Genomic DNA, 24,438 nt, shown 5'->3' with positions numbered 1-24,438 from the left:
ATTACAAACAAGGCAAAATAACCACTGGGGGATCAGTCTGAACCACATACAACCAACCAGCCAGCCCCTCTTCATGCTCTCTGAATACCTCTCAATTTATCTTGCCAGCCACGTCATGGGTCTCTCATTCTCTCAATAGTTCATGCTGAAATTCTCCCAAAAATTCACATCTCAGAACTGTACAGTTCCATTCTTTTAATTGATTAGCTATAGATGAGCAGTATTAGCATGGGGGGGGGGGGGGGGGGGGGGGGAAATACTTAATGGCATCAAAATCATTCCAATGAAATCAAGGAGGAATATGTTGCCATGTGCTCCAGCCAAACCGTCCCAATTTGCATGCTATAGAAATACAGAGAGGAGGTAGCTGCCAGCTACAAATCCACCAATTCTGGAAGTGTCCAACTGGTCTGGAAAAGCATGAACTGACAAATACTGATTAAACCTTGCCATTAAAAATAAAATTTAAACAAAAAGAAGAAAAGCAACAACCCCATCTAGTTTATTGCTTTGAAAGGTTCTCTCTTTACAGCAGAAACAGGCAAAGGCATCTCAAAAGAAAGTCACCTGGCTGTTGATGGCTTTTGATCATACTCCCTTTTTCCAAGGAACACTAAGAACACTCCTGACTTGCTCCCAGTGATACATGTTCTCACCAAAATGACTAAAGGCTTGCATTCTCCAAATAGGGAGGCATCATTTCCAAAAGGATGGCATGAGCTACTTATGAGAAATCAGGAACAGAACTAAAACCAGAGCACCCACCAGACAGAATACATTGAAAAAGCCAGACAACTGCAGGAGAGGCAGAAAGAGTTCTAGCTACAAAGGCAGTGATGTCATGGCATGAGAGATGGAACACAGATGGAAATATGATGACCTGTATCACAGGTGTAATTTTTATTAAAGCTTCCTGAAGCTTCTTTTCTGCGTGATTCAGAAAAGGCAGAAGTGCCACAGACACCCACCAAAACCCAACCAAACAAAAAGGAAATCCACACACTTAAAAACTTAGGAAGAGATGAAGAATGCAAGACTCGAGGCAGTCGCTGCAAAAGCAAGACAAAAGACTGAGTAGGAGGACATACTTCAGCAAATGTGGTCTGAAAACTGCTCAGAGGTCATGTAAGCAACGTCAAAGTTATGGTCATTTCTGAGAAGAGCCTGGAGAGAGGTGAAGGGCAGGTGGGTAGGCAAAGGGGGTTTGGTGTTAATTTTGGATTGTTAGGGCTTGGGTAGGTTTTGAAAACTTTTTTTTCCCTAGAGATACACTGCAAGCCTGTCTACAGAGGTTGCACTGCAAATGACAGAACTTACTCCCCTGCCACAATGGAATAGCTCGACCTCTCAAGGAAACTAAGCATACAAACGTGGCAAGAATCAAAGGTGCCTGTAAAATCAGCAGCAATATTATGTTTGGCTCTCCACTACTTCTGCAGGTTACTGTACATATATTACATCACTATCATAGAAATGGCACAGCCTCAGACACTTTCCACATTTTATTTACATTTTAAGACTAACTTTAATCTCAATCACATATCCATACATTTCCTTTGTTTCACTAAAACTTAAATGCATGGTTTATTAGAACAAAGACTGTAAACAAATAGTTGCCATGTCCGATACATGTAACACACAGGAGCTGCTTAACAGAACTGAATCCCCCCAGTTTATAAATACAGGTATCAAAACAATCCTGAACATACTGTGTGACACTACTAGTAGTCGGCACCCACACCCTTGCGAAATTAAAACAAGATGAGCAACGGTATTCACTTGTACCTGCTACTTCAAAACAAATTGAACTGCAGCTCTTTTACTAAGCAAGATGGATAAAGCATGCCATTTATATTTTGCCTTCTCAAGAGATTATTTTCAGAAACATATATTATTCCACAGCAACCTGACACTTTCTGTCATGCTTTCATCTTGTAAAACCTGAATTCCAAGTTTAGACTATTTCAGGCTTATGCTTAAATGACAGTGCCTCGGATAAGAGAAGAAAAAAAAGAGTTGTGCTGCCTCTTTCTCCCATAGTGCCTGAAAACATATTGGGCATACATATATTATATATATTCTTACAAATGTCCAGGTCATGTATACCAGCTGAAATTCTTTTAATGTGTGGGTGTTTGCATTGTGAGATTTAATCAAGACATTAACATGAGTAGAAGGTTGTTGTTTTAAGACAGAAGTTTGAGAACCGGCTAAAATTAATTGTTGTAAGTTTGTCCCTCTGGAGGTTGTGGAAGCTTCATATTTTCTTTGGACATCATTAGACGTCTTAGCTCTTGAAGTACAACTTTAATGCTATAAGAATTTTGCCATTTTGCTAACACTGGTATGCTTCGTGCATCCACCTGGAAAAAGAAGAGAAAGTTGTTAAGCGACTGCAGCAAAGTTCAACATCTCCACAGAAAGAGCTGCTAAAGACCTCATTGTTCTAAGAAAGGGTCCGAGCACACCCTGCCACATTCTCTGGGGAATGAAGCCCCTGTGGTCACAAAACATTTTAAACCAAACACTCATATACTTACACACAGATACAGATTCTGCAATAAAATCCATGCAGGTGGACCCTTCCATCTGTGCTGATACTAACACTGGTGAGAAGGAACGGGGTGGACGGGGAGGAGGGGATCAGCGAACCATTCACTGCACAACTGGAGCCATCTCTTATGAAGTTTATTCATTTACTTCAAATTATCCCACACAAAAAAGAAAGCAAAAAAAACCCAAAAAAGCAATCACCTTCATTCTCCCAATATGTACATTGGGGCTTCCCTCAGTTCTTTAGAAGAACCTGCCACACAGGAGTCTGTAGAGTAACTTTCAGTGGAATTATATTCAGTGGAATTATATTCAGTATTCCTAAGGTTGGAAGGGACCTCAAAGATCATCGAGTCCAACCTGTCTAAAGGAAGTTTTCCCTTACTTATCCGTTGCTGCAAGTGTGGTTAGTGATTGGTTTCACATCAATGTTACACAATGCTTCTGATACATCAAGAGCTACTGCATATACTAAGAAATGAATGACATTGAAATGACTGATTCATAATGTTTGGACATTTCTTAGTTCTCTGCATCCTTCTTACACTAAGCCATCTTATGGAGCTGTGAAGATTACTGTACATCACTTACCAATGTGAATATGAACTGAAAGGAAAGGACATGGGACTTCTCCTATGCGCTTATAAAACCTGTGGGACAATTTACACAATTGTATTATAACAGGGAGGTTGCCATAGGAACGTCAGCAATTGAAAGTCAGCCTGGGAACTGTTTTGGCAATAGCTAAGCCCTGGCCACACAGCCTCTGCACGGAGGAACCTGAGAAGACAGAGGGGCCTACAGCTGTGCAACTGCAAAGCAGGCCCAGGGCAGAACACTATTGCAAGCTACTGCATTCCATTGGCAGGGTAGCACAGGTGGCCCACATGGCTATAAAAGTGCTGGAGACCACTGCTTTATGATTTAAGCAGCACAAAACATCAAGGAGTTTCTTATCCCATCTTAATTAGGGCAATCTGAAAGAGAACACCACTACTGGAATCAGAATGCTAACACAGACATTTTAGCTCTAGACTGTCTGAAGTGAGGCTGTCTATTTTCAGGACATACAGATGAGACTAAACCTTTCTGCCAGAGGAAACCGAGGTCAAGGTTTACCAACATGCTGCCTTGGGCACCTTTAACAGTGCTACTGCCTATTAACTCAGGTGAACCATGAAATATACGGGGAGCTACTTTCTGACCTGAACTGATAAACCCCATCTAGTTTAAAACATCACCTTGGAGAGAAGTGCCTAAGCAGGATCTTTGATCAAATTCACAGCTCGGCAGCATAAGCATTTCTCTTCACACAAATAGTGTCCTGCCCAAAGTCAGGAACCACCCCTCAGGAGAGCTGCCAAAGACAGCACATTATCAAGCCACAGTATACAAGGCAGTCAGATTACTTATTGCAAACATTAATATATTAGGAAGAAAATGAGCATCAAAATAAAAGCTCTAGTATGCAGCAAAACCATGCCAACTTAAAATACATACAACTGTTTATGAACCAATACAGAGAGGTCTTGAAACTAGCATTGCTGCAGACCATGGTCAGACCATTGCTGTAATTCCTAGATTACTTTTAAACCAATTATCCCTTCAGAAAGAAGTAATGTGGTCAATAAGGCAGTATCAGAGCAGAATAACCTCTGCAACTGGAAAACAGGTTCTCTTTTCTTACAAAGCAGACTACTAGATGAAACCATTGGAGAAATTCTGGTAAGAGATCACCTGTGTTATCAAGTAGCAGCTTAAGTAAGGCATCATTTAGCCTCAATCTTTGTTCTGAGGTACCAAGTTCTTATGGATTTCTTCTTCTGCAGTCCTTCTGGATATAAGAAGGATGCTCCAGAGCATCTAGCCAACAAGCTGTACCCAGTAAAGCAGGAACACCATTGAATTAATTTCAAAAATTAGAATACTAACTATCCTAATGCCATGGGGAATGCACAAGAGCACCACTTTTCCTCATGGGGTCCTACAGAACAGAGAACAGTTTCATGGTGGTTAAGCATCATGACAACAAAAGAAACAAGGGCTCAGATCTCATCTTTACTTAAATAGCTGCAGATGCTTACAAACTTATTTGGCCCTCTCACAGGTAGACACATCTGTTGATACTTCTCCACAGCTAACCTGACATCATCTTCAATTTAGCAAAACAGAACAAAATGTGAGAATACTTCCTGAACGCTCTGGTTCAAGCCCTTTGGCAGAGCAGCAGTCTAAAAATTTCCCATGTTAGTCTGAATCACAATACCTTTTACTGAAGGAGAGGTCACATTACATAACATCAACATCCCAAACCCCCACAACACAAACAAGCAAAAAAACCCCAATGATATTCCTGATAAAAATGGGGGGAGGGGGAAGAAGCTACAATAAATGACTATCAAGGAACAGGTAATGACTGCAACAGAAGATTCCCAACCAACAAAGACATGCACTTCAGGATGGAAGCCCATATGATAACAAACTGGTTTAGAACCATTGGTAGGTAGGTTTAGACCATTAGGTTTAGACCGTTGGTAGGCCACATGGATAAGAAGGAAAAGTTAAGTTTAGATTTCAGTAGGTTTGAGAAAGAAAACTAATGCAATTATCCATTCAAATAAAGACTGGGTTAACAAGGAATGGCTAGGAAAAAAAGCTGGCAGTTTTGCTTTCATACCATCTTCCTTCTCCTCAACTTTCCCTCTCTAGGCTCTCAGGTCTGGAGATCTGCCTCAATTACAGCACACAGTCACCAGTGCTGTTTAGCAATGCAACATACACTGGCTGTACCGGAACATGAGATCCTGACCATTCCTACAGCTTTCCTTTCTTGGCTGGGAATTTGTATAGACAAACTCACAGACTGTGAACTCTGCTTAAGGAGTGTTATGCATGTTTTCTGAGTAAAGACTGCTGCAACATGACACTTTCATTGCTGTTCATCTCCAGTCTTTTCTGCAAGTCACTGACTCTTTTCATGACATCTTGCAGCAGCAAGGATTCTGGCTCAGTGTCCATTTGCACTTGATAAAGAACAATAGCAAGGTATTCGAAAGACTGGCATAAACCAGGTTCAAGTCACACAACATTTAATAATATTCAAGTTCACACCCTGAGACAGAGAAATTTCAAGGTCACATAAAAGCTGATGAAGCTAAAAACTCCAACCAGAAGACTCTTCTGGAGGTTTGTAAGTTAAGTTCTTAAATAGGAAGAGAAGCAGTGTGTTTGGTTTTTTTCTTTTCCTAAACAATGAAACCAAATAATTTTACACAGTGTTGCAAAGTAGTTAGTGTTTGTAATGTTCTCAGTACCTTTCATAAGTAGCAACCTGCTTAGTTTACAGTAACATATCCAAAACAATAACTGGACAACAGTGTACATGTTCATAGCTGACAGTCCTCAGCGAGTTTGAAGGACACAAGGATTTTCAGTTGTAAATGGTATCTAAATGAATAGAAGTGACTTCAAACCCTGCAGGACAGACTGCTGAAGATGGCTCTCACAGACACAAAAAGAATCAGACATCCTCTAAAGACCATGGGAAAATAAATAGCATGTCAGAATGCCACCTGTGTTTCATCAGTAGAGGATATACAAACCCATGAGAAAAGACCCTGCAACATTAAGAGTAGTAATTTAAATACAGTTTTACAACAGAGATGCCATCAGCACATCAACACTTTGTCCAGCCCTACAGAAGTACCTGGACTAGCTTTTCTGGACTTAGTACCTTAACTCTGTACACAAATGCAGTCACTTGACTGGGAAATTGAAATGCAGAAAACCACAAGAAGTACCTTGCAGATAAGAAAAATGCAGACAATTTAATAGGGTGACTCAGAGCACTTAAGTTTAGTCTTCTGAGATTAAGTACTCCTGAAGAAGCCATCTCCTTTCCTGCACTAAGCTTATCAAACAGCAATCTCCAGGATCCCTGAAGATCTGCTGCTGATGGTAAAGATCAAAACTCCTCTCAGACTGTCAGTCTGGATAAATTCCTTACACACAGGCACTTCTCATGCAGAGCACAAAGGCACTTTTGCATCAAGAAGGCTGAGAACCACCACTAACAAGGCAGCAAGAGACTAACTTCCTTAGGACCCCTGTAATGCCAGCACATACCCATCTCTCATCTTAAGACTGGCACTCTGAATCACCTTAGATTTGAATAAAAGCAGCATAAACAAAAACACATCAGTTCATTACAGGTGAGTTAGTACAACCAGAGTGAGAGGCATCAGGAATAACCTCCATTTTTAATTAATGGGAAAATCTCAAGTTCTTCATATTGCTGTTACAGTATGAATCCAATCCCCTTTGTTAGAGCTTTACAGAGGAAATACCTACCCACAGCTTGCTTAAATTCTTTTCATTTCAAAACTAAATCTTCAGCTTCATGTAAAAGAAACAACTACTGCAATACTATACATAATGTTCATCTCCATGATAACCCAGTAAGAACTGCTATTATATTGTAAATACCTGAAGATTTGAAGTAGCAGGCAACCAAAATTGGACTTAAACCAAGTACTTCTATTGACATATGAAAGCTGTGTACAACATGCATACTCCTCACCTTGTTCTTTCACAGAAATAACTGACAGCACATATTAACAACATGGCTGATCTTATCAACTTACCATTCCATTGGAATTATTTATTCCATTCATATTAATTTTAGTTACAAATCTAACTGTAGGAGGTGCTTCTGGGTATTTAGGTCCACACTCTACTTTCAGACTGTATATTCTGTTTTCATAGTTTGTCTAGAAAGCAAAAAGACAGACTAATGGATCTTGCTGAAAGCTGAATATTAATAAATAACAATACAGCAAAGGATAGAGGAATAAAGATTAAGAAACACTAAACAATTACAAATCTGTTGACTTTGTGTCAACTGATGGTCTTGGATTACTGATTGATACTCCACTGTTTTGTATACAGTGATGACCTCATGAATATGCATAAATGTATAACATATGGGCTCCTACATAACAATCTCTCTCTTCATATGTGTGTTAGGAATGTGCCTTAGGTTGAAACCAGAAACCAGCCACAAACAGTTCTGAAGGAAGGGTCAAGTAGACACTACTTTAGTTAGCTCATCCCTGAAGTTCTTTCCAAAACTTGTCAGACTACAGAAGCTAGTACCCAAAGTATATCACCACTAGGCTTATATTTGTCATTGGTTGTCTCTCAAATGCACCAAAATTCTGGGAGCTCAGCACAGTTATGCAGGTGTTGAAAACACCCTGCTGCAAGTTTCAACTAATTCTGAATTGCAAAAGGAGCTTGAAGCACACTGAATCTAACCCTGAAACTCTGTTACTCTGGAACACATTATCTTCACTGAAGCCAAGTTCTCATCTTTGCTCTTGTCTTGAATAGTTCTTCCAATAAGCCCTGCAGTACTGAAGGACACATAAGAGGGTAACCTTATGTTAGCAGTGAGAGACTTATGCTAACTTAGAGCTATTTACAATATACTCATTTGAAGTTCTCATTTACATGGTGATCTTTTGCATCACACTAACTCAAGAGAAAGTGTGAACAAAAGCCAAGTGAAGATATGATCAGTCATATCTTATGGGGCTGATAGTCAGACGTGAGAGATGATTACTTCTCTCTTGTAGATTTTATCAGTCTAGATGACATGCTACAAAACTTAAAGGTCAGAAGTATTTGAACTTGAATACATATTTTATGAGAGGCAATTAAAGATTGTTTGGTCTTTAGGCATGATTCAACTAAAATGTGTTGACTGCTACACTCACTATTTGATAATATCTGCTACAGGGTAAATTTTATCGAAGTAACACTTTCAGTTATTTATTTGTTTCATTTTGCATTGCCTACAAACTTAGCAAGAGTACTTTTATTCATCACACTTACCCTTGGTGGCCCAATAATCATTCCTGTCCACCTGGTGAGTGTCATGTCCTCGTCATCTTCAAGGCCCCAGCTTACTGTACCATCACCTACTCCTTTCTGCCCTTCTTCTAGTTCTTCCAACAAGCGAAAATTACGAGGTACTTTAACTGGAGAGAAGTGAAGAATGCAATTACTACTGCTCATGTTAAACAAAAGGTAAACAATTTCATTGTTTCTATACCTTACGCACTAGCAGCTGCTGAATATACTTTCAAAGCCAAACAAGTATTTCCTGCATGAATTTATTCAGCACTCAAAATCATTTTGAAGTAATTTAAGTACTTCAGTGCAAACTAATTACTACTCTGTGGCAGCAATACAAACTAGAAAGGAAAAGTAGTGAGTTCTCTAGTTTGGGATGGGTTAATTCAGATCCTTTCCCAAGCACAGTACTGCTTAGAGTCTGTACATTTCAAACATCAATTCACAGCCTGTCAAGTTCTACTCAACCAGAATCCACGTGAACTTGATATGGTAAATTCCCTCCACTGAAGTAGAGATGCAATACTAAACACAAATTACCTTAATAAACAGCAAGAGATAAACTGGAAACCGTTTTGCTTGATTTCATTTGATTAAAACAAAAAGCCCTAAACCTTTCATATCTGAAAACAAATTTGAAATCAAGTATTTTTTAACCTAGTGATTAACAGAGAAACAAAATACAAACACAGGAACACTAATTAGGCTGTTACAGATAATGACATTCACAACAGACCATGAAGATGCACTGCCTCTAAGGAGAGCCAAGTAATAATTGCTTACTGAACGCTAATTACTGGATTTTGATTATTAGACATGAAAACAGTCAGATATTGATAGGTATTACAGAATTAGATGCTTAATTGCTGTACATCACAAAAGTTAACATGGTATTTCAGCACTGGTGCAGGGAACAAAGCTAATGAACGTTTGTGCATGCAATCATGGTATGCTTTCAATCTCAAAATATGCACTACAATGCAGTAGCAATATTACACTACAAGAACTCTCCCATTTTCTTATAGCTGCTTATAGATATATTTTTTTTTCCCCACTTATAGCTTCTTACAGCTACAGTGTTTTCCATGATTTCTAGTAGAGATCCTTTCCTGTACTAGAAGAATCCAGGTACTCTGTAATAAACCCCTGTGACTAGGTACATACAAAGTTAGCAAGAAATATACACTGGGCGTGTGTAAAAAAGAGATGGCAGTCAAAGAAAACTGTTTTACCATGTCAGTTTTTCAGTCACTGGGGTTTCAGGCTTCACTTGACCCTAGTCTGTATTCCAACAGGTCTCTCTGAAAGAAGTTGAGACCAGTAGCATACAGCCTGAGCAGTCAACACATGACTATGAACTAGTACAGAACATAGCCTTCAGAAACTCTTCAAGTTATCTTGCGTAACCATGGTATGTCTTGAACAGTGCTTAAACCAATTCTTTAGTTTTGAACACAGTCCAAGGAGAGGCTCCTAAAAACTGTAAAAATGTCTCCAGGTTCTCCAAACTCCAAGCTAAAAGTATAAAGAGCACAGCACCAGGACAGTGCAAGGAAATTACATCGCTCATACACAGCCTCACCTTCCTTCCAGCTTTGGTACTGTCACTCATCTGAGCCCATAAGGAGCTACTTCAGGTTACTAACTGAGCAGGAAATTATACATTCTGGTTAGTCTTCTGGCAGCTTAACAAACCAGCCCAGCTCATAAAGATCTGACAAGTATTAGCATGAAAGTGAAGCCTTGACAGCAAAACTCAGGTAACTTTGATGTAACAGTGTTTTCATACAGTTAAAATTACTGTGGAATCTTATTTTCACAAATAAAAGCCCGTAAGTAATTACCTCAGAGTACTAGCATAGTGCACCAAGGGGCTAGATCATTTCTCAATACTGTAGCACCAATTGTTTTAAAAAGCCTTACTGAAAGTCACTTACACATTGCTCTGGTCCCCTTCTTGACTTGTTATTAACATCAGATCTGTACATTTAGGTACCTTATTCAGACCAGGGATGAGAGGTGACAACCACCCTTCCATCCCATTACAGTGCACAGGTTCACATGAGTTTGGGAATAGAGTCTGCCACTGAAAGGCTATTGCTCATCTTTAAAAATAACGAAACCCAGCAGGATAAACTTCTACTAAACTTCTTGCTTTGCACCACAGGGCTGAATAGCTTGTGACTGGTACACAGAGTCTCAAACAAAGCAAAAACCACAAACACACCCCCCATACACACAAACAACCACCCAAACCCCATGTTCTTTAGTATCCAAACATGACTTTAGACTTCTCCAGTGGCTCTGATTTATAGTTCACCTCTTTTAAAAACACATCAAAGATGGCAGAAAACAAGCCTTAAGTTTATTTCTGATCACCTGCTATCACCTTTCAGTGCAACTGAGATGACTCAACTGCTCATTGACAGGAGAAGAGGTTCCTTATCTTTTCTCAAAACTCTAGTGCTCTTTTACAAACTAGGCTCCTGTATTAGCCAAGCTGGCACACTGATTTAGCAAAATGCTGTTCTTCCTTCAGGCAAAACTCAAATCCTACCAGCTAACGAACTAAATCGACCAGGAAGATCAACAAATGCCAGAGCTTACTGCTGTGTCTTTCAGTGCCCTCCTTTGCAACACCAGGGGTGTAGGGATGAGGGAGATTTTTGTGGCAGAGAGCCATTGGACTGGCACAGCTATATCATAAAACTGTACTCACACACAAAATTGCAGGAGATGACAGAAAATAACAGCCCCTTATGACTAACTGCTCTGTGTTTATCACATTTTTTTCCACTGTGCTGTCTGCTCTTGCTATTTCCCCTAACTGCCCAAAGGGAGCAGTGAAGATCTTGGGAATGCTCCAGAACATCTCCAGAAAACTATTTAGATTTGCTCTAAAAAGAGACAAAAACATCTGTCAGCAAGCACCAGGCTCCCCATACTAACAGTCCTATCACTGCCAGAACTAGGTAGCAAAACACTGCTATCAAGTTAAAAAGAGTCAAAACATTCGCTGTTAAAAACAAACAAAAACCCCCAAGCAAACAAACACTAACAAAAATCCTCCAACAAAACAGAAAGAAACCAACAAAACCCCATACCACCTTCCCCCACTGAGATTCCAACCCATAGAAGAACTCCAAGAAAACAATTCTAGTTCCCAACTAAAACAGGACCAGAGATACGTTCCAACAGGTTCTGTTTCAGAAAGTTACAGAATCTTACATTTGGGTTCACCAGAAATTACATACACTAAGATAAAAACAGTATTTCTGAAGGTCACCTCAGTATTTAAGATACTTAGTTCACTTCTGCAAACATTCTATTCCTTTATTTATGAGTCCATAGGAAATGAGCAAGATCTTTCTTTTTATGCAATTTGAGATTTAAGAGCTGGACAACCACCTCTCCCCACCCTATTTCCAAATACACACCCTAATTTGTCAACTGACATCAGAGGGACAGAGCAACAACTTGTGCACATCTTAATTATGAATGTCTACTAAAGCTTTTTGTAACCAAGGATTAACCAAGTCACTATTTCCTACCTTGGGGGAAGGAAAAAAAACCAGAAGGAGAGAGAGAAAAAAACCCAAACAAAGCCTAAAACTGCTTCCATGTCCCTGGCAGACATGATTAATCTTTTATCCTCATAACTTCAAACCTCAGTTGAAGTCACTACTGAATGTTTAATTAGAAAGCCACTGGTGATAGATTTCTGACACTTTAAAAATGAGCACAGTGGATAACCCCACTCCTCCACCTTTACAATTAGTGTCTTAGAAACTATCAGCAAAATGAAGTGGAATTAAATGCTAATGCTGCCCTGAGAGTCCATCATGCACTGGCTCACACTAGGGCATGGTACATACACAACTTAGGGGTTAATCTCTAATCCAGAAAATACAATTAATCAAATATTTGCTAAAAGTCTTTGAAATACTCCTTAAAATCTGAGTAAGAACCAGCATTTAATTTACAGAATCTAGACAATGAAACAATATCCTTCGCTTGCAGTTTGCAGCTCATCAACCACAGGAAATTTCAGAAGACAGCCAACTCTTCAGTAGATTACTAGATTTCAGGTACAAGGAACAAGAAGTGGAAACTGAAGAGGGAAATGCCTCTAGCCTTTTCTCACCATGCTCCTGCCAAATGTTACTCTCCCCAATTCCACTATCTGGCTTCCACTGGCTTCAAGTACAGACAGGTTGGTTTTACTCCCTACCTACAGGCATCCCTCAGCTAAAACCTCCTGCTTCCAAGCAAAGGGGATTACAGCAGTCATGGGATGTTGTCAGTGGCAGAGCTGTAGGAGTGGTAAGCTCTGCTCAGGAGCCTGTGATTAAAGGCTGCATACAGCACTGCATCCAGCACAGCTATTTGCAATGATGGACCAAAGCTCTCCATGTGAAACACAGCTGGGCTCATCAAGCTTGAATACAAAACTAAAGCAACCTCCGCCCAACCCTCTTTTTGCTTTATCTGCAAAATTTACCTCACTGGGGACTTTACAAATACCTCCTGAACTCCCCCAAACCATATATAGGAGCTATCAGACAGTATTTACCAAGTTTTCACAAAGAGTTGAAATACACATACTTCACTTGAACAACATCCACTCATGCTTACATATACCAATAATCTTTAATTTAGAAGTTTAATCATGAAGCTAGACTACACAAAGTAGTAACTATTAGGAATCTGTGAAATTAGTACCCTGAACAATGAGAAAAAATAAAATAAAAGCAGAATCAGTAAATAAAGACTTAAGAAGGAAGGTCTACTTTCATACCTACAAAGTTACTTCAGACATCACATTCTAATCCACCAAATTAGTAGAAGCAAGAACACTACTATCCCACAGGGCATGCTAGAAAAAAAAAGCCACAACCATCCTTTTAACTTATTATAATATCCATACCAATGTGCAGTTTCTCTTCAAATCTTCCTTAAAGATTTCCCCCCTTCCTGATAGTTACATCCATAGCAGGAGCTTTTTAGTAGTTACACCAGCACACCCCACTCCAACAGCACACTCCCCAACACAGCTATAAAAATAATTCTTAACATGGACCCAAGAGCAAGTTATTAGTAAATTACCCATGAACACAGCTGAGATGTTGTCAGAGATGCTGTTCTTCCTGACTGAGACAGCTATGTCAGGAAGAGTCTGTAGTATAAACAATTTGGAAGGGATAGGTTATCTTTTACCCACTGACTTCCCACTAAAGGAAACTGAAAAACTATGTCTAGCTTAGTAACAATAATGAAAAAAACCTCAAACCCCATCTAACAGCTTCAGCCTGGCAGAAAAATAAGTATTTTTAATGACAGGGAAGGAGGGAGGGATGTCAGCCTTGCAAATGCTAAGCCATAATACAATTTCTCCTGGGGCAGGGAGGGGAGAAAAAAAAAATCCAAATAAAAACCATAGAAAATAACAGGTTCCTTTCAGCCTGAGCAACTGAGAAATCATTTTGCTCTGGACAAAATAAAGCAAGAAACTCAAATACTGTACTGACAATGACAAGACAGCACACACTCACAAAGAACATGAAAAAAACAAAGCCTCAAATAGGCCCTGAAATGGGCAGCAGCAACAAAATAAGAGAGGAAAGAGGGCTAGGGCATGAAATGCTATCAGAAAGAACTCCACTGCTATTAGTAGTGGAACACAGCAATACAACAACGAACTTCTTTCTGGTTTAAAATCACAAATATTACTACACATAGTAAAAGCACTGTTTCCAACAAACCAGAGAACAAGACCATTCTTGTTCAAGGCAAACAGACATTTTCAGAGAAAAGCAATACATTTTTTTTCCAGTAACTAGGAAAGCATCCAGTTGCTGCAGAACTCAAGTCTGTGAATGAACCCAACCATGCACTACTGAACACACGGGAAGCCTGCACTGAGAAAAGCAAACCTTCCTGATGTGTGCCTGGTGTACATACTCCTGGTAACTAAAACTTCAGCTTTCTATGCATCATGGGAACATAACACTTCTTTGAACTGCTTTCCAGACAAGTTTCAGTTAAGTTCAGCAAAATTCAAACTGGTAACTCCATGTATTCACAGTAGCGTTCACAGAGATACATTTACTACAGTATCTACTGTAGCTGGTCTACTGGAAAGTGACCCTGCCCGTGGCAAGGGGGTTGGAACTAGTAATCTTTACGGTCCCTTCCAACCCAAACCATTCTACAATTCTATGATGTATTTGACTACACAAGGAGTCTGTAACAGGGTAACTTGCCATTTACAATATTTAATCAAAAAATAAATAAATTGAAAAGCACACAGGTTGGAAGACTTCAAGGAGCAGGTGCAATTCTCTGAACCACACTGAAGCTGAATTATGTATTTCATTAGTTTTTTGGGTTTGTTTTTCTTCTTAAGAAGACACACCACTTGCTGAGGAACATTTCCCAGCAGGAGCCAAGAAACAGTCACAGGAGTGTGAAATTCATAAACCTTCATCTTAAAACCTACCCTTTGATTAAAGCCAACTAAAGTGCTACTCTTTTTCAGAGCCACACTGGTGATAATTTCTACTTACTCCACATAAGTGACAGCTTATGTTCACTTACTGAAACCTTGAGGACAGGACTCTGCCTGTGATGGTTAATGGCCCCCAGGAAAATATTTTTCTGTGGAGTTTTAACCTTAACCACGGACATTTCTCACAAATCCCTGCAGGTTTTTGCCCACCCTGCACCATTTCTTCTTAGTAAAGTTCATGCCTCACCAAAACCTCTATTCCCCATCTCCTGCAATCCCACTTCCAAATGGCCTCTTCACTCTCCTGATCTTTTATGTAGCAACAATACCCTACACATCCTAAAGCTGTGCAAGGTACAATAGTAAAACAGTGCAAGAACCATTACATGGTGTCAGGGAGCAGAAGCACAGAGTAGTTAAAGACTGCATATATGCAACACAGTATAGGCTACACCTGAGAGAAACTCCAACTCAAATTAACTTGGTTAGCAAGGATGTAACAGTTACAGTTTGTTTCATTCTATCTCTGCATTTTCATACAGATAAGATCACCTTGAGTACAGCTGCTGGCATAGAATTACTAATGGTGCTCATATAAACTGCAACGGGAGAAGCTTGCTCCACTACAGGTACATGTTGTTAGACTACAGAACAGTGAAGGCATAAGCAAACTCTTAGTAACAACCAACCTTGAAAAGCTCCCACATGAGTAGTTAAAATACCTCATAAAAAAGAAAACAAAAATCAAAACCCAGTTATTACACTGATAAAAAACTATGGTATAACACCCACTAAACTACACTGTGGTGCCAATAGAAAATTGGTGTGAATTGCTTTCAACTTATTTTACAAATCTGCACTAATATTCATTGATGTCTAAAAGCAAGGGGGTTTTATATAAACAAGACATTAACTCTGAGTTCAGTTACAGCAGACACTGCACATCCAATTGTACCTAACCACAAGAAAATCCATACAGCCATGAAAGAGTTAAGTGACTAAACAGCTTCTCAATTGACATCCTGGCCCTTTCGGTGAAGGGAGGAAATGCAGAGGCTGACCACGGTTTAAGAGTTAACTCTTTATAAGCAGCCACTGAATGAAACACAGATGAGATATTACATGTTTCCCTGAAGGTTTTAGTATGCAGCAATATGTATTATGAAAAATGACACACTGAGATGCTTGGAACATTCAAAATTTTATTCCTACTTCAATTTTGGGCAGAACAATGTAAGGCAGGAAGCCAGTAACAAGGGCTTAGAGAAGATATCTGTCACTTCAAAACCCACCAGCCATATTGTGATTTGTCTAAGGAGTCAAGATTTTAATCAAAACAACCTTTACAATTCCTCTCCTTGGAAGCTAAAAATAACCCCACAAACAAACAAACCAACCTCAAACTTGTTTAGTGCAATTCAACCCCACCATCAAAAGCATAAATTTACATAAAGGAAAAAAAAAAGGCTAAAGGGAAGGTATAATGAGCTCCACTTTTGCAAGTTTCATTCTAAACCTGAAACTGTGTTGGCAGAGAGGGAAAGGATTTCAAATACACATTTAAACTACCTCTTAAAGTATGATGACTTTTTTACCTTTTGGGTTTTTTTCCCCTAGATAAAGGTACAAGAGGAGTGGTACTCTGGAGGAACCCAGTAGAGGCCAGTATCTCTGTCATGAGCTGGCTTTCACAAGGTCTGCTCTAGTAGTAAGGACACAATGTGTGACCCAGATAACAAGAGCAGTATCAAGGATTTGGTTTAGCAAAGCTGTCTAAAACAGGTTACAAGTTACAGATTAGCAAACAGTTGTTCTAAGATTTGTATGAAGATCCTTTCCAACATGACTCAGCACCTATCCACAGCCTGAAACACAAAGATCCTTTATCTACGTTAAAAAAAATAAATCATGTGATCTATTGTTATTTTTTTCAGTTATAAGCACTTATGGACATAATCAAACACACCAATCAGCACCTATTTAGTCACAAGAAATGCCATTCAATTATATTCCTACAGTATTTTTGCAATAGCCATATTTCAGCCTAATTTGAATACTGACTTCTTTCATATTTACTTGATCCCCTATTCCACTTCAGTGAAAAGAAAGCAAGCTAAGAACCTTTTTTCTTGAAAGAGTTCTAAATTAAATGAAGAGTTAAAACTGGGCATTTTATTATTACACTGGGAGGGGGGAGCACTAAAACCATAACAGCATCCTGAGTAAAGGACATTATTTCTACATGTTTTGGGAAAAATCTTTTTTACTCATGCAAACTGCAAATGCACTTAACTATCCAGTTATGAACAGCCACAAATGCAATAAGAGAAGGCATTTTTTTTCCCCTCTGGGCAGTTTAAATATGTCTATGTTAAACATTTTTTTAAAGGGATTCTGAGTCTATCCAGATATTAGATGTAATCTGACAGTTTTGTAACCTAATTGAAGCTTCACATCCTTTTGAAATACAGGGTTAATTTAGAGCTCTGAAGGCCTAAGTGTTGAAGGTTCCATTTGTTCCAAAAAGCTAACTAGAATTGATCTGAGTCATGTACTTTAAAGCACCACACATATTTGAAAAGGCTGTAAAACAGAAGCTCATGTTATTCAGAACCAGTCTGACAGCTTCACAGTCATAAGTTTTTATACTGCTGCACTGGTTTTATTCAAAATATTGTTTGAATTATGGCTCATTAGTGTCTTCCAAATGAGAAACACAAAGAAAAACAATTTTTTGGACAGGATAGCATATAGCAGCCCCCTTCTGAGTACAGCTCAAATGAAGACTACTTTGTATGTTTTCCCCATAGAACTTTCTTGTCTTTCCATGACCTGCTGAGGTTCCTACAGGTTGGCTGAGACAGCAGGGCCACTGAGTCTAAGTGACTTGAGTGGCTGAAGCTGCTCTAATACTTTATGTAAAGTTTTGGTCAGGATGAATTGCAAGCTATAGTATAGGAAAAACCACAGAGGAGCAGGGAGAGAGAGAGAAGAGGAAAGGTCTGTCAACAAAATACAGCTGAACACAGCATGTGCTTAACAGTGCCTTTGGAAAAATCCTCCACAAAGTAAAACACAAACCCTAACAAATATGTGTGTAATGAAGCTCCACTCATGAGACTTGGAAATCTAATTCTCCCACATGAGAAGCCTTTTCATCTATGCTTAGATTTATAGCATGGACCATCTGCCTCCAACTGCTGAAAGGCCTACCTTCCTGAAACTGTGTTGTATCTTCATCCAGGATTTAACAGAGTAATTTAGGTAATGGGTTTTAATACAATGCCTGAGAACATCCATGAACTTCAAACAAACTCTTAAACAAATAGAAATTACAAAGTAGGCCACTTTTGAATCTCAGAAACAAGGTGTTAAGCCTATGAACACACTTTTGGATAGCTGTTGTGGAAGAAAGAAGGTGGGGCTTGAATTTAAGGACAGAGTTGTACAACACAAGCAAGAAAGATAGGAAAACGGTTCAGGCAAAGTTCTGAGAGGAAACTGAGTATCCTGCCTATATATGCCACAAAGTTGGAAGAACTTGGTGGTCTATATATAGTTTAAAAGTCATTTGTAAGCTAGATTGTTCTCAACCCAGCTGAAGCACAGCTAAATTATTTGTGGCTTGCCAAGATGTTTAAGTAGGCAGAACAATCACAGTTGCAGCTCCCTGTACATAGGACAGGATGGAAAAATGCCCCACACAGAGTGCTTGCTGCCTCATGGAACACAGCATTTAACTTCTTTTGTTTTCTCTGATTACTTGCAGCTTCAAGAAGTCTGTGCTTACAGAACAAACTTTTGAGGACTGTAAAATTTTTAAACATCTTTTAAACCAACTTCTTGGACAGGTTCTGGGTAAGTGAACAATATGAAGGAGGCATAATAGACAAAAGGGAAGACAGGAATACATCCTTGAAGGTAAAACATAATAGATAAAAAATAGACAACTATTTCCTCCACAAGGGAGGAAAGAGGCATCCAGTGTGTCAAAGGGAGAAGCCCACCTGCACAGAATTTAACACCCAAGTCTTCTGTATACAAAGCTTAAATTACATCATCTCCTGAATGGAAAACATAGTGTTTAAAACATTACTTCCACGTACCACTTACAAATAAATTCCTTTATTACTCCCCTGAATAGCTCTTAGTTTCTAAGAGTCTCTACACAAGGGTATGGTGATAGATCAATCTCTACCCCACTAAACACAGAACAGACATCAGCTTGATTTGGAATAAAGGGTTTCAAAGGATTGAAAGGAAAGTATTACAAAACCCTTTCACATTATGGAATCTTTTTCAATGTGAAGTTTTATGGGGAAAATAAAAAACAAACCCAAAGCCTTAAACCAAAGCAACAATCACCAAGACAGAGAGTCAGTCCTCGCTTCACAGCTTGGGGAGTCAGACTGAATCCACTCAAGACCACTTCCAGCCCTTCACTTCTAGTATCGGCTTCCTTACAGCGGCAGTCATGCACATGGAGACTGGCTTTCATCATCACCACCAAATTTTTACAAATACAAGTAAAAAACAATGTTCAGCAAACAAGGCACCAACACTGAGCACTGTGCCCTTTGTACTCAAGGAATCAATCATAAATAAATTAAAAGGGAAAGATATTTTTCCATGGACAACTGAAGTCACACAAAGAAGCAGATTCATCCCTAAAGACTAGAATTATCTTGAAATGAGAAGTATGGATTTTACAAGAAACATTTGTCTGGGGGTCTAGTTAAGCTCCTGCAAAAAACATTAAGTCAGAAAAGGTGGCTTGTGACTACAAATTAGAGGCAAATCAGCAATCTCACATGTAATTGCTGACTGCTTTTTTTCTCTGAGTGCACAGTTCCAGCAAACCCAAGGGAGTTTTCACTAACTTAAGCCTTAATGACCCTCCCCCCAAGCTACCGAAGCCCTGGGTTGAAGAGGAAGGAGACAAAAGCTTTATCAGCCCATAGTCAGAACACAGCAATAGGTACTGCTGCCTTCATTCTCATCTTTTCAAGCATGAATTCTAATCACTTATTGACATGATCACTGCTTTTCAGAAACATTCACATTTTAGACAGATGTACCTATACACAAGCAAAGCACAAATTGTGGAAATGCAGAAATAACTCCTGAAATAACCCATTTTAATGATGTTATTGATCTGTTTCAAGTTAAAGAAAGGATTTCAACTGGCACGCTTTGCTAAGTTATTCCTTTTAATCTGAAACTGTGCTCAATTATGTCTCCTGCTCTGTATTTTCAAAGAAATTAACACAATGAACCTCCAGCTACCCAATATGAAATCAGTTCGTTGTATCAACAGCAGCTCTTCTTTAAAGACTGACTTGGATTTCCCCAGACCTCCAGTAGTACCTACATAAACAGCCTAGGCCCAGCTACAAGCAGGGGAAATTGTAATATCAACTATCAATCCAATTGCAGCTCACAAATGTACATTTCTAGGATATGCAAAATCTAGATGTAAAATTAGTCCATATGGGTGATTTCAGAAAGCAGGTAAGACTTTTCAGACAACAACAGAACACTACCACATACACAGTTTCTTTTGCACACGTTAAAGAACAGCTATTTTCAAACTAAATTATCTGTTGTGAAAAGCATGTAATCTTTTACATGATTGTTTAAAGAACTAGTGAGTCCATGAAAGGAATTCCTGGGATAAAAATGAAATATCTGACCTTAGTAAAATTTTGTTGTTGACCTCCTTAGGGCTAGAATTTCATTCCTGGAGTCTGTGCAACCAAAACATTCCTTCTTTTTTTTTTTTTTCTGAGATAAATAAGGATGAAGTTGAACTTCACAGCAAGCACAGATTACATTCACACAACCAGGTGGAGTTAAACCTTATGGCTGTAGCAAACCATTCCTTTCCCTCCCCCATGAATGAGAATAGCACAGTTTCCTAGCAAGAGCAGTTCTTGGTGAAGCCTTAAATTGTTACACATATATATATAAATATATATATAAACACATATATATACACATAAACACTCCTTGCTCCCATAATCTATGCATACACTAAGACAAAGCCAAAAGAACCTTTTCTGCAGGAATAAGTATTTTGCTTTAGAAGCCCTGAATAATTTTCCCAGCAGTTCTGCTGATGATTCTATCTGCTCACTTCATTATACTAATTCATTTCCTGAGCAAGGCATACATGCAGAACTAGCACTTTATGTGGAGCAGACACACCTATACATAGTTTTCTACATATCCTACTTCTTTCAAACTTCAGGTGTGGGATTATTTCTGAGAGAAAACCAACCACACCGAGTAAGTGCATACAGGAGATTTTAAACTATCACACCTAAGACCATAAAAAACATTTATGGCAGTAAAACTAAGAGACTTTATGAGAAGAAGTATCTTTTGACTGGAGTTCAATGCTCTGTAGGAAGAAAAGTAACTGAAAGTCTACACTAGTGAGACTGAATAGACTGTGATGCCAAATGCAAATACACACAACCTAATCCAACTTTACTTCCTGTGCATTACAGGAAATGCCAGGCCAGACCCCAGATATAAACTCTGGGAGCTGCTGCACAATAATACTACTAATAAAATCCTTTTAAACTTAAGACATCAGGAAGCAATTCAATACATTTTACCAAAAGAAAATGGAATCCTCCACAGCTGAATCAATTCTAGCTCTGTTTATCACAGGCAATAATGTACATTTTTGGGCTGCTTTTCCAGAGTTGCAAGAGCTGCTCTGTGCTCCAATTTGTTGCAATCTTCCCAAATTACACCCTGTAAACCCCACATCCCCAAAGTCACATTACCAAGTGAAGAAGAATTCCCTACCTTGGAAGGGCCCTCACATAATCAACAATAAGATACCAAGATCAATTTCAGCACACAGGGGTTTCTTCTGTTTTGTTTTACACTCAATCTTTCAGCAATCCATTGTATTGGGAGAAGAAATAAGGTAGTGGCTAACCTTCATCCTAGACTGGCCTCTGAGAGCAAACCATTCCTCTTAAGCTTTGTCAATCCCATTTTACAAGTATCAGAGGTGTGAAAAGGGGAAATGAGGCCCTGAAGACTTCATTTTTTTGCACTGGGGAATGGTGTTTTTATATTTCAAACCTGTCATGAAATGAAACTGAAATAACTGTGTTTTTTAAAATCCTGTATTCAGTACTTCAATCCTTGTCCCTTTCTTTGCCACCACCTTCCACAATTTTCTACCATGCAAATACTCAACATGTGCTGTGTTGGTTATACATATGGGATTCCTGAGATAACTTGCAGCTCTTTGCCCTTCTAATGGCCTGTAAGAGACCCTTTGGCTCCAATGGCTGTCATGAAAGACAGCAAGATGCTTTTACTACTCCTCTCCAACATGCTGCAGTCACCTTCAAAGTGAAGTACCAAACATAACACAGGCCTGATGCCTTTCCCCCTGCATCAAGACAAGAAAGAGACAATCCTGTATTTTAGACACTGCAACTTCTCTACTCACCAGACAGTACACTGGTGTGTACTCGAAATCTTTAGTACAAGTCTTTTTCCTCAGCCTTTTTACCAGGCTATTCGCTTCCCTATATGCACACGCATCTATCGACTCCTCTAACCAGAAAAAAAATCTCTTCTCCAGCACCCCATTACATTCATTATACAAACCGGAGTCCTTTCTCCCACTATTCACCCCTTAGGTCAGGCACTCAGAGAGCTGCCCTATAGGCGGCGGGAGGGATCATGCCTGGACCAGACCCTGACCGGGCGCCCCTGCAGCTCCCCTTTCCCCCTGTCAGAAGGAAAAACTCCTCCCCACTCCGCTTTCTCCCGTCAGAGGCAGCTCTTCCCCCTCCCCAAGGAAGACGACCCCCACGCCGCCCTCGCAGGAGTACCTCCCGAGCACCGGCCCAGCGCTCTGCTCTTCCCCACTAGCCCACGGCCCCCCGAGCCCCCCTCACAGACCTGTGGATCCAGCCATCTTGTCCAGACCCCCCCCGCCGGTCCGGGCCTGCACGCGACGCACGTCACTTCCGCTTGACGCAGCACGTCACTTCCCACCGGGCAAACGGCAGCTCCGGAGAGCGGGAGCGGAGGGGCGGGGCCGAGTGGAGGGGGCGGGGCCTGAGCCGCGCCAGGGGCACCTGGGGTGCCGGTCCCCAAAGTGTCCGCACTGCGGGTACCTTCCCGAGCGCCACCGAGGAGAGCTCCAGCAGCTCCACCAAGCCGGAGCGAGCCAGCAGCCCCCGGGAGCCAATCTCGAGCTCCGCTGTCGCCAGCGCCTTGCGCTGCAAACAGCAAGGATGCTGAAAACGGGTCGCGGTACTTAAAGGCTTTTCTCCTGTGTTACAGCTTCCCTGCAGAAACACAGTGGTCTTGAGCCACGAGTGTCCCTGTTTGCCTAGTCTTTGATCAGAGTGCAAAAGGGACATCGGAGACCGCTCCTCGAGCCTTGTCCTCGGTGTAATCCTGAATGAATCCAGGAGCACACAGCGCATCTGCCCAGCCTATGCTGCTACCTGCAAGCACCCTAGACCCTGCCTGTCCGCGGCCACCCCACGCCCGCACCCTGACTTCGTTAGAAGAATTCATCTTTCTTTTTTCAGGTGATCTTGTGTTAAGGAGGAGTAGTGCAGTCATCAGTAGAAACACCTCTAGGCTTACCAAAGCAAAGCCAACTTGTGTTCTGCAAGTGAAAGCACACAGCAGGTTTCATAGTCTGTCCATGCCTACACCCCTCCCCTACATGCAGGGCCCAGCTCACAGCAGAAACACATTATCTTAACGCTAACTGCAACCACAGGAAATAAAGATAAAAGAGGGAACAAGAGAGAAGAAAAGCGTAACAGTCTCAAGCTGCGCCAGGGGAGGTTTAGACTCGAGGTGAGGAGGAAGTTCTTCACCGAGCGAGTCATTCGTCATTGGAACGGGTTGCCCAGGGAGGTGGTTGAGTCTTCGACCCTGGAGGTGTTCAAGGGGAGATTGGACGTGGCACTTGGTGCCATGGTCTAGTCATGGGGTATGTGTTGATAGGTTGGACTCGATGATCCTCGAGGTCCTTTCCAACCTAAGTGATACTGTGATAACGTGGCTGGCCTACGTGAGGAACCCTGTGCTGAAAGACTGTAACAGCCATTCTGATGTTGTGGGACATTTACTAGGAAAAATGGGGGGTTTTTTGCAGCTTTGAACTTGAAAGGAAAAAGTACCTGACAACTAGAAACTGAGCACATTCAAAGGTGTAAATTTCTTTTCTTCCAAACAGACAAGTACTTACACACGGTAACAGTAACTTCTCACACTTGCTCTTTGAAATACAAACCCTGCTTACAGCTTGCTCAAAATATAATCATGGCAATCATCCCAGCAAAACCTTTTCTAAATGTCACTGTCTAACATCATGTTGTCTCCATTGTAAGAAAACAGCCAGAGTATGCTCAGGTCAGAAAAAAACCGAAACAGTGTACTACAATCATGTTGTGGGATAC

At 40.2% G+C, this 24,438-nt stretch overlaps 1 protein-coding gene across 1 annotated transcript; it reads right to left on the bottom strand.

Annotated features, from left to right (window-relative positions):
* Positions 1 to 477: 477 nt before the first annotated feature.
* Positions 478 to 22,999, bottom strand: UBE2V2 (ubiquitin conjugating enzyme E2 V2). The gene is made up of 4 exons (XM_068158796.1): positions 22,916 to 22,999; positions 8,449 to 8,594; positions 7,197 to 7,322; positions 478 to 2,363 (listed from the first exon to the last, which is right to left on the bottom strand). The coding sequence occupies exons 1-4, from the start codon at positions 22,929 to 22,931 to the stop codon at positions 2,217 to 2,219; spliced, it is 435 nt and encodes a 144-aa protein (XP_068014897.1). The 5' UTR covers positions 22,932 to 22,999; the 3' UTR covers positions 478 to 2,216.
* Positions 23,000 to 24,438: the final 1,439 nt, after the last annotated feature.

Source organism: Melanerpes formicivorus, unplaced genomic scaffold (assembly GCF_026170545.1).
Source record: "Melanerpes formicivorus ecotype bairdi unplaced genomic scaffold, bMelFor1.0.p_v2 SCAF_42, whole genome shotgun sequence".
Classification (NCBI taxonomy): domain Eukaryota; kingdom Metazoa; phylum Chordata; class Aves; order Piciformes; family Picidae; genus Melanerpes; species Melanerpes formicivorus.
Note: the sequence above shows the minus strand (reverse complement) of the source record. Positions and strands in the feature narration are given on the sequence as shown.

Coding starts and splice junctions, on each gene's coding strand:
- UBE2V2 (XM_068158796.1), bottom strand. Junction 7,323..8,448: donor TGATTATTGGGCCACCAAGG/GTAAGTGTGATG, acceptor TTTGCTTTCTAG/ACAAACTATGAAAACAGAAT. Junction 2,364..7,196: donor TAAATAATTCCAATGGAATG/GTAAGTTGATAA, acceptor TTCTTTTTCCAG/GTGGATGCACGAAGCATACC.